This window comes from Trachurus japonicus, chromosome 1, assembly GCF_045865225.1.
Source record: "Trachurus japonicus isolate A0001 chromosome 1, Traja_1.0".
Classification (NCBI taxonomy): domain Eukaryota; kingdom Metazoa; phylum Chordata; class Actinopteri; order Carangiformes; family Carangidae; genus Trachurus; species Trachurus japonicus.
The window spans coordinates 35,288,169-35,299,257 of NC_140907.1; the positions used below are offsets into that span (position 1 = coordinate 35,288,169).

Consider the following 11,089-nt stretch of genomic DNA (forward strand, 5'->3'; position numbering starts at 1 on the left):
CCGACCAGCGTTTCTTTACTTTCGGTTTCGTGGCGAGTCATGAGAATAACGCCGCAGAATCGCCGTTTATGGTCGGAACTACGACGGTATGTGATCGTCTTCCAACCTCTGACTTTAATTCTTGATGAATGAAAACATGAGTCTGTCTTGCGCCGGTCAAAGAATTTCACGGTGCGCGCGGAGGCTCATAAATGTAGTGTGAAAACACTTCGCTTTTCCAAAACTCCTCGTTGTCCCTTTAACATCCAGTCCGTTTGTAACGTGAAATATAACGTAAATATAACGTGAAACTTTTAGTTGTTTGTTTCTTAATTGATACTTATGTTCTGACACTGACTGTACAGTACGACCTCAGGGTGAGTTCGCCTTTATATCCTCTAAAGGGATAGTTCAACATTTTGTCAAGTTCTCCTATCACCATAATCTGTACGTATAATTTGGTAGTAGGAGTAGGTTCATTACCTTAAAGGGATAGTTCAACATTTTGTCAAATTGCCACCATTGCCATAATCCCTATAGTCGTAGCAGTAGGTTCGTTACCTTTAATTGTCGGTGCAAGATATTTTTAGAATGGCGGAGCAGAGCTGCGAGCTGCTCAGAGCTACGCTACGGAGGCTCATGGGATTTCTTGGTTTCCCTCATAGCTATATATATATGGGCCATTCTACAGAATTGGTGCAAACTGCTGTCCCCGGACAAAAAAACAAATTAAAAAAGCATTTAAGTATGCAAATTTTAAATGTTTACTAAGATCTTGCAATTATCTATCGAAACCCAAAATAATATTTAAGATATCAGTATGCTTAATATAGTATATAAAATCAACATTTATAGGGTATTTAACATTGGGAGATGGCTGTCCCCAACCCCAACTCCTAAATTTCAATTCATGAAAATGATACTGAAATGATATTTATAAATTTTTATTTTGGTGTTTTTATAAAGATCCTTTTGATTTTTTTTAAAAGTGAAATGTAAAAAAGGACATTGATTTTATATTTTCATAAATCTTGAAAATGTATGTAAAAATTGTTGTCCCTCATTTTTTTTGTCACTACCGAAACGTTGTAGGTTTTAGTCCATATAGGCTGAGACTGATTTACTGTAAGCCAGACCTCTATTTTTTTTTATCAGGAGGTATTCCTTTTCTTCAAAAATGATGAGACCTAGCTACCCAACATGCAGCCACAACATGAGAGGAGATAATAACAGAACGTTACCAGACAGAGTTGTTTTAGAGGTGAATGTTGAACTATCCCTTTAACCATACTGTTCAGTCTAAATCTAAATCTAGAATATTATATAAGGGCACTACATTGTTAGCATTTGAATTATTTTGTCACATCATATTGTAACCATATCTATTTTTAGTCATTGCATTGATGCTGCCCTTGTTTTGTACAAGAAACTTGAAAAATAAAGTATAGGGGAAAAAATGAAGAGGTAAAGTAGTAGTAAATTTTACTTTTACTAATTTAATAATATAATTGAATCTCATTGTATTTTTACATTTTTGATGTTGCATGTGTTTAACCTGCTCTGCTGCCCTCGTGTGGTCAAACTGCTGCACTACAATTTTTCATCTTGCGTCACTAGTCATCAGTTTTATCTAAATTTTATCTATATATAGATAAAATATCTGAAAGAATCATAGTGAATGAACTGAAAAAAACAGTTTTACAAAGGAAATTTTTAATAAAATATCCAAAAATATTTGTAAAATCTGATGATGAATCAAGAAATATACAATAAAATATAAAACAGTCCTGTTACACATCATTATAATATATTATTGTAATATTACATTATATAGTCAGTCTAGATGAAAAATCAACATGATCTAGAAATAACAATCAAACAGTATCAGAGCTAATGATTATTAATATTACAGATTAATGTAATTATTTTCTTTAATTGTTCAAAGTTTTACTCCAAAAATCAAAATGACTCAAATCAAATCATCATAAAATCAAACTTCAGAAAAATCACCAATTAAACAAATATTAGTTTCAGCTCTATTTTGTTTAATCTGTAATAAATGATGATGTTTCATTATCTATTCTATGATAATCTGTTTTTACAGTAGCTGTCGTTTCCCTCTGAGAAGCTGTGGAGTCAAAATATCCAGTAAAAGAAAAAAATACTCAAGAAAAGTACTTCATACGTGTACTTAGTGCAGTACTTGAGGTAGTCAACCCTTTCCCCAGATGCATGCTGGGAGTTGGAGTCTCAGGCCAGTTTAGTGATGCTGACGCAGCCTTTGATCCACAACGTGTCGATGTCGGCGAGCGACGTCAGTCTGTGGTGGAAGTCGAAGAGTTTCTGTCCGTCCACAAACGCCCGTAAGCGACCGTGTTCACAGTGAAGCTCGATCTGTCGAGAGAGAGAGAGAGAGAGAGTCTGGTCATTAACCACGACCTGACGAACCTGCTGGACCTTAAACGGCCTTCACTGTGGCAAAAGGGCTTTTTCCTCATTATTACTGATATGATCCACAGGCGACCCCTGGTGGTTGCACTGATGTACGACACCACAGTGAAGTTGTTGAATATTGATCAATTCATAGGATCTGTAACTGTAAACCACCTCCACCCTGCTGTTAACTCATACTAATCAATAATAACTGTTTATTTTATATCTTGTTTATCGTTATATTATCATGACAACATAATGACAATATCATGATGGAAACATGACGGTTTCATGGCGGTTTCGTGACGGTTTCATGGTGGTTTCATGACAGTTTCATGACGTATCATTACGGTTTCATGACGGTTTCATGGCAGTTTCATGGTGGTTTCATGATGGTTTCATGACAGTTTTATGGTGGTATCATTATGGTATCATGGCGGTTTCATGATGGTATCATTACGGTTTCATGACGGTTTCATGGTGGTATCATTACGGTTTCATGACGGTTTCATTACGGTTTCATGGCGGTATCATGATGGAATCATGGCGGTTTCATTAGAGTTTCATGACGGTTTCATTACGGTTTCATGACAATTTCATGGCGGTTTCATGACAGTTTTATGGCGGTTTCATGGCGGTTTCATTACGGTTTCATGACGGTTTCATGATGGTACCATGATGGAATCATTACGGTTTCATGGCGGTTTCATGATGGTATCATGATGGAATCATGGCGGTTTCATGACGGTTTCATGACGGTTTCATGGCGGTTTCATGACGGTTTCATGGCGGTTTCATGGCGGTTTCATGGCGGTTTCATGACGGTTTCATGGCGGTTTCATGGCGGTTTCATGACGGTTTCATGGCGGTTTCATGGCGGTATCATGATGGAATCATGACAGTTTCATGGCGGTATCATGACAGTTTCATGGCGGTTTCATGACAGTCTCATGGCGGTTTCATGACAGTTTCATGGCGGTTTCATGACAGTTTCATGGCGGTTTCATGGCGGTATCATGATGGAATCATGACAGTTTCATGGCGGTATCATGACAGTTTCATGGCGGTATCATGGCGGTTTCATGACGGTTTCATGGCGGTATCATGGCGGTTTCATGACAGTTTCATGACAGTTTCATGGCGGTATCATGATGGAATCATGACAGTTTCATGGCGGTATCATGACAGTTTCATGGCGGTTTCATGACAGTCTCATGGCGGTTTCATGACAGTTTCATGACGGTTTCATGACAGTTTCATGGCGGTTTCATGACAGTTTCATGACGGTTTCATGATGGAATCATGACGGTTTCATGGCAGTTTTATTACGGTTTCATGGCGGTATCATGGCGGTATCATTACGGTATCATGGCGGTATCATGGCGGTATCATTACGGTATCATGGCGGTTTCATGACAGTTTCATGGCGGTATCATGACAGTTTCATGGCGGTTTCATGACAGTTTCATGACGGTTTCATGATGGAATCATGACGGTTTCATGGCGGTTTCATGGCAGTTTTATTACGGTTTCATGGCGGTATCATGGCGGTATCATTACGGTATCATGGCGGTTTCATGACAGTTTCATGGCGGTATCATGACAGTTTCATGACGGTTTCATGATGGAATCATGACGGTTTCATGGCGGTTTCATGGCAGTTTTATTACGGTTTCATGGCGGTATCATGGCGGTATCATGGCGGTATCATTACGGTATCATGGCGGTTTCATGATGGAATCATGGCGGTTTCATGGTGGTTTCATGGCGGTATCATACAGTTTCATGGCGGTATCATGATGGAATCATGGCGGTATCATTACGGTTTCATGGTGGTTTCATGATGGAATCATGACAGTTTCATGGCGGTTTCATGGATTACGGTTTCATGATGGAATCATGACGGTTTTATGGCGGTTTCATGGCGGTATCATTACGGTTTCATAGCGGTTTCATGGCGGTATCATTACGGTTTCATGGCGGTTTCATGGCGGTATCATGGCGGTATCATTACGGTTTCATGATGGAATCATGACGGTTTCATGGCGGTTTCATGACAGTTTCATGGCGGTATCATGGCGGTTTCGTGACGGTTTCATGGCGGTTTCATGGCGGTATCATTACGGTTTCATGATGGAATCATGACGGTTTCATGGCGGTATCATTACGGTATCATTACGGTTTCATGGCGGTTTCATGACAGTTTCATGGCGGTTTCATGGCGGTATCATTACGGTATCATGATGGAATCATGATGGTTTCATGGCGGTATCATGGTGGTTTCATGGCGGTATCATTACGGTATCATTACGGTATCATTACGGTTTCATGGCGGTTTCATGACAGTTTCATGGCGGTTTCATGGCGGTATCATTACGGTATCATGATGGAATCATGACGGTTTCATGGCGGTATCATGGCAGTTTCATGACGGTTTTATGACGGTTTCATGGCGGTTTTACGGCGGTTTCATGGCGGTCACCAGACCTCTGCCCAGCCTCAGAGTTGCTGGTCTCTGGCTCTCGTACCTTGAACGGTTGTTCTCTGATGAAGGGGAAGAAGGGCACGGCTCGCTCAGCGTCCCCCCAGGCTCCGCCCACACAGGCTCTTCTCAGCACCTGACGGTCCCTGAACCTAACGCAGAGCTCCAGAGCCACGTCGGGCGGAGGCTCCCCGGACGTCCCACGACCACAGGTCAGGGCCACGTAGAACCTGAAGGACAGAAGAAGAACCCAGAGGAACCTGAATCACATCAGCCTGCAACACAAGAAGCTCCAACCAGACGATCGATCGCCAAAGTATCAATACTATCAATCACCCTTATAGATTCTGACACCTCCCAACACGACCGAGCATCAACTGGTTCTATCAATAAAGCTACATTGATATCAAGTCTTAAGTTTTCAGGTGAAGCCAACAGGAAGTGATTCGATATAAAAACAGAGGAAGTGAATCATCAGGAAACAGGAAGTGAACATCTTCCTCTCACCTGTCGGGGCGAGAGTCGACCAGACCGACCACCACCACCTTCTTCCCCGGCCTCATCCCACCTGAGATGTGACCTCTGAAGGGAACGGCCTGCGGACACACACACACACACACACACACAGTTATTTAATGTGTAACAATACTACAAAATAAAAGTGTAATTTTTACAAGGAAGTTAGAGCCTTTCAAAATAAAGTTGTGACAAAAACGTCACAATCACATGAGAAAAAAGAAGGAAACAAATTTACAGATGTGACTTCATATTGTTTTTACTGAATAAAACATACACAACCATGAATAACATTCATATTATTATTGGAATAATAAATAAATAAGCATATTTTTGTCCATTTGCCCAAATCCTCATTACTACAGTGTTGAAGTAGATACTTTTAGTGACTTATTCACTTAGTTTGTTGATGAAATGATTGATTTCTTGCTGCTTTTGCAAGTGCATCTCAATTAATAATAATAATAATAATAATAAGTAATTCAATTCAAAAAGTGAAAACTAATACATTATATACATATATGACACACAGAATGAAACATTTAATGCCTTTTTTATTTACTTTTTTTCCTTTTTAATAATTATGTCTTACATTTAATGAAGACCGAAAATTTAGTATCTCAAAAAATCTTAATATTTCAAAAGACCAAAAAGCTAAAACCTAAAAAAGCATTTTTAATATAGAAATGTAAAGTATGTCCATCTATATGCACTCAATACTTTGTACGGGCTGTTATATAATATATATATATATATATATGCTGTAATGTATGCATATAAAGTCATGTTACCAGGTTTGTGGGCGTGTCTCTGCCAGGAGAGCGTCCTCTGATCTTAACCTCCTCACTCCTCTGTGGGATCCCCCACCTCTGAAACAAACAAAGGAGAAATTATTTAGTTTCTTATTATTTTAGTTTGTGCTATATAAATTAATACATATATTTTTTTATATATTATATGTATTATTATTATTATATATTATTTATTTATCCTATTTATTAATTTAATGACTTTTCTGGGAGCTATGAGAATCTGAGCAGTTTTTATTCTCATGTTGATAAAGTGTTTAATTCTCTGCGTCACTACAGTGGTGTTGTAAAATGTTTCAGTCACATTCCTCATGTTGACATCACAAACAAGTCACTGGAGTGAAGAACTGGACTCTGAAGGAACTGATCTCAGTGTTTAACAATAATGAAATTAAATGAAAACAACTCTGGACCGATACTGACAGGACCACTCACAAAATAGTTTAATTTAATAGCTTTACTAATATTCAAGTGATATTTTATATATTTTACATTTCTTTGTTTGACTCCACCTTGGATTTCTGAATGAGTTAAATTGTTTTAGATTTATTTTATATCACTATTTCACTTTGTCTTCTTCCTGTCTGATCTCAACGGGACGTCTACTGTAACTTTCAAATATCTAAAGTCACGTCTGTGTAATTGTACGCGCTGTAAATCCTTACTGAAGTTATTTAAACCCAGAGGCATTCTGGGCAATAAAACACAGAGTTTTAATTCAAATTAAAAATGTGTAATCACATTGATATAACACTGATAAAAAATAAATGAAATGCTATAATTAATTCCTTATCATATTCATAATATTATATTGCATACAATTATGAATAATGCACATTACACAGTCATATCACATCACTACACTATCACATCCTATTTTTCTCACATATTAATATCGATATACTTTAAATATCATTCTTAAATACTTTCTATAATTTTCTTTTTCATGGTCTCATAAACACAACACTACAGAACATTCGATGACAGTATGTTGTATGTGTTGTGTTAAACATAAATTATCATATTAAGTAAGTAAGTAAGTACTTTATTTATATACAGTAGCACCCTTCCCAGTATGAATACACAGAGTGCTTCACAGCGTGCATAAAAACCATAATACGATAAATAACAATACGCAAATACAAATATAAAGTACTGTGCATGTTACAAATGAACAGATTTTCAGATATTTAAAGGGATAGTTCAACATTTTGGCAAATTGGCCAATTGCCATAATCGCTATAGTCATAGCAATAGGTTTGTTACCTTTAATTGTCGGTGCAAGCTGTTTTTAGAACGGCGGAGCGGCAGGCTGCACAGGGCTATTCTATGGAGGCTAAGGGAATTTCTTGGTTTCCCTCATCAAACTCATCAAATACACAACCCAACAACTCAAAAACGCTGTCGTGGACAAGTTGTGACCTGCACACTATGAGATAATAACACAACGTTACCAGACAGAGTTGTTTTAGAGGGAAATTCATGCAAAACCACTGATGTGCGTTGCCTTCAGGGACAGTTTTTCATCAAGCAGTCTCTGTATTTACCTCTAAAACAACTCTGTCTGGTAACGTTGTGTTATTATCTCATAGCGTGGTGAATGTGCAGCTCACAACTTGTCCACCAGAGCGTTGTGGAGTTGTTAGATTGTGTATTTGATGAGTTTGATGAGGGAAACCAAGAAATCCCATGAGCCTCCGTAGCGTAGCTCTGAGCAGCTCACGGCTCTGCTCCACCGTTCTAAAAATAGCTTACACCGACAAATAAAGTTAACAAACCTACTGCTATGACTATAGCCTAGCGATTATGGCAATGGGCCAATTTGCCAAAATGTTGAACTATCCCTTTAAATGCTTTTATTTTGTTAGTCTGACAGGAAGTTAACCAGGTTGACAGGTGTGAGCAGCAGCAGTTTGACTTTCACCGAAACTCAGAAAACTCAAAAACACAAAAAAAACCTCCTGAACTGAAACGACCGTCCAGACTGAAGCTGCTGCTCCTGTCGCTGTGACCAGGTGTATTGATCTCTGATTGGTTGGTTGGTTTGCCTGCTGATCAGTGTGTGTGTGTGTATGTGTGTGTGTGTGTGTGTGTGTGAGTGTGTGAACTCACCTTCCTGGTTCCCGGTGCCGTCGTCGTCACTCTGTGTGTTTCAGCCATGTTGGTCTGAAGGAGGCGACGAGCCGAGCAGAGAGAAAGAGCTGCAGATCCAGACTGTGACTAAACCAACACTGACGTGGAGCCTCAAGCTGCACTGCAACACACACACACACACACACACACACACACACTGATAATCAGCTGCCCCTGCCTGCATGCCTCTGTCTCCCTCAGGTCAATAACAACAACAGAGCTCATTGTGCTGCAGCCAAAAGCCCAAACACTAAACCTCCTCCACTTCAGCCGCTCGGAGTCGGCTCAGGAACTTTATTTCAATATTCCTGTTAATCATTTATGTATTTATTTAAGTCCAGTTTTTTTCTCTCCAGCTCCTTAAAGTGAGTGTGCAACAGCAAACAGATGGTCGGTCAGAGAGCAGAGTTCACTGACTCAGATTAGAGTCACGACATCTGTAGCCTATTAACTGATCGTCAATAATCAAATAATCCAATTTATCTTCCTGCATGAACAGTAAAACCCAGTTCAACAATAACTACAATATAAAAATGTGAATAAGGACCTACACAACATGACTTTAACTTGTTTTTCTATGTTTTAAATTCCAGCTGTTAATGGTAAAGATTCCTATAATATTTTATTTTTCTAATTTAAATGCTTAAAAAAAAAAAAAAAAACACCAGTTAGTCTCTCTGTAACATTCACATCAGTCGTGTGTCGTGTTGTTTTGCATGTGATGCAAATCCACCTCCCGCTCCATGTCACCTCATGTTGCCAAGGTAACCTGGGTGTCACCTGACGCCTTATCTGGTACCAGCTTAGCATTAGCATGTTAGCATCAGGAGCTTAGACCAGCGGCTGCAGTTCCTCTCCTGACCACTAGGACTTGGTAGTCATGGCAAATGTTTACGGTACTTCTTTTTTTTTGGCCTTTTGGAGAATTTTAATGTAAAAATCAGACGATAATTTGACACTGTAAGAATTTTTATTAGGAGATGACATCATCCAGGTCAGAGGTCAGTAGGTCAACCTACAGACCCCGGATGTTGATAACAGCTAACCCCGGACTCAGAGGGGAATAGCACTAGCCTATCAGAACTAAATATTGGTGAAATGAAGGAGTTTCTCTGCAGATAATGTGTTATTTAGAGGCTGCATTCTGCTGTCCTGTGGACTCACATTATACGGATATATGCGGCTCTCGGCTGGAGCTCATTTCATCACAACGACTAATGACACCAAAGTTATCTGGGTGAGGAAATGATCGTATGTTATGCTAGAAATAAGGTCCATATTGTAAAAAACGGTAATTACCCTTTAATTGTTTTAATACACATTCTATATTTGATGCTGCAAACTCATTGTTTATGCTCTATTTTAGTCTAGTTTTTATTTTATTATTATATAAATATAGGGGAACCTGTCAGTCTCCGCCTCTTTGCCCATTTTTGGATCAGCTGGTCATTAGGGGGGCGGAGTCAAACGCTGCCAAGATGGCGACAGTGGAGCAGCTCATTCTACCGCCTAAAGATTGTAGTTTAACAAAACAGCTAACAGCTAACATGGATGTAAATCTTTAAAAACACATGACAAATACATTATATAGTGTTTTTGTTTTAATTTTATTTCACAAAGCGGCAGTAAATGTCACTTTTGATCAAAAACAGGAGGGAGCAGTGGTGGCGTGTGTGGAACTATTTTCAGCGGCAGATTGATACACATTTGGTGTTGTAGTGAGTGTTTATGGCAGCAGGACGTAGTGTGTGTTTGTCTCAATGGTTTATTGTCAATGTTACAGTAATAAAACAAGATAACGTTGCCGCATTCACAGCATTTCATAGTCATTAGGCACAACCGTCCCAAACTAAACTAAACTAAACTAAACTATCCAAACTAAATAGTGAACCCAAATAAAACATTTTTAAAAAGTGAATACATAATGTTAATGGTGAAGACACTCACCCAGTCTGCGGTATGAAGCTTCACTCTGATCGTCTGCTCCTCGTTTTCATTCCTCACATAAAACTGGGAAGAAAAAACCTCAACACAACTTCACTTTTCATTTTCCACGAGGACGGAGGAAGAATGGGAGGAAGCAGGAGGAGGAGGAGGAGGAGGAAGGAAACGGCCGAGCTGCAGGAGGAGGAAACACGTGTGCGTTTGTGTGTGTGTGTGTGTGTGTGTGTGTGTGTGCAGATCATTAGTGTCATTAACACATCTGTCAGTCTGCAGAGAAGCTTCAGCTACAAAATCCTTTACGGTGGCCCTGTGGGGTCAAACCACCGCAGGAAAAACACAAAAATGCTGCAAGTTTAGAAAAAAGAAAACCTGTTTCCTGTAGTGTTTTTGCCTTTTTTTGCAGCTCAAACTGGAGTTGTTTGTCCCTCAGGGCCACCGTAGTTCACACAGACAGACTCACAACACCGCTGTGGGTCTAATAAATACATAACCCTGTATTAGAAAATAACCCTCTGTCGTTTTTCCCAGAGGCCCTGAACACAACGTCACAGAAAACAGGTGTAATAACTGAGTATTAACATAAGAATAAATGAAAGAAAACACACATACAGGACACACACGTTTGACCTTCAATGATAAATGACAGAAACAGTTTTAGTTTATCTGGATTTTATTAAAGCAGAAGTAAGTGATATATTTGTGTTAATATAAGACTTAAATAGTTATATCTTCCGACAGCAATCACTTACATAGAGTGTTTGGTCTGAAACACGGGTCTGTCAGTCACTCTGCT

General features: G+C 39.0%; 1 protein-coding gene across 1 annotated transcript; it reads right to left on the reverse strand.

Moving 5' to 3' along the window:
- Positions 1-2,086: 2,086 nt before the first annotated feature.
- LOC146992407 (galectin-related protein-like) lies at positions 2,087-8,510 on the reverse strand. The gene is made up of 5 exons (XM_085792639.1): positions 8,332-8,510; positions 6,202-6,279; positions 5,402-5,490; positions 4,941-5,124; positions 2,087-2,373 (listed from the first exon to the last, which is right to left on the reverse strand). The coding sequence occupies exons 1-5, from the start codon at positions 8,377-8,379 to the stop codon at positions 2,230-2,232; spliced, it is 543 nt and encodes a 180-aa protein (XP_085648765.1). The 5' UTR covers positions 8,380-8,510; the 3' UTR covers positions 2,087-2,229.
- Between the last annotated feature and the right edge of the window lie 2,579 nt (positions 8,511-11,089).

Bases quoted from the DNA above. Each gene is read 5' to 3' on its own strand.
- LOC146992407 (XM_085792639.1), bottom strand. From the start codon at position 8,379: ATGGCTGAAACACACAGAGTGACGACGACGGCACCGGGAACCAGGAAG. The intron at 5,491-6,201 runs GTAACATGACTT...GTGTGTCCGCAG, and splicing joins GAGACACGCCCACAAACCTG to GCCGTTCCCTTCAGAGGTCA. The intron at 2,374-4,940 runs GTACGAGAGCCA...CTCTCTCGACAG, and splicing joins TCAGAGAACAACCGTTCAAG to ATCGAGCTTCACTGTGAACA.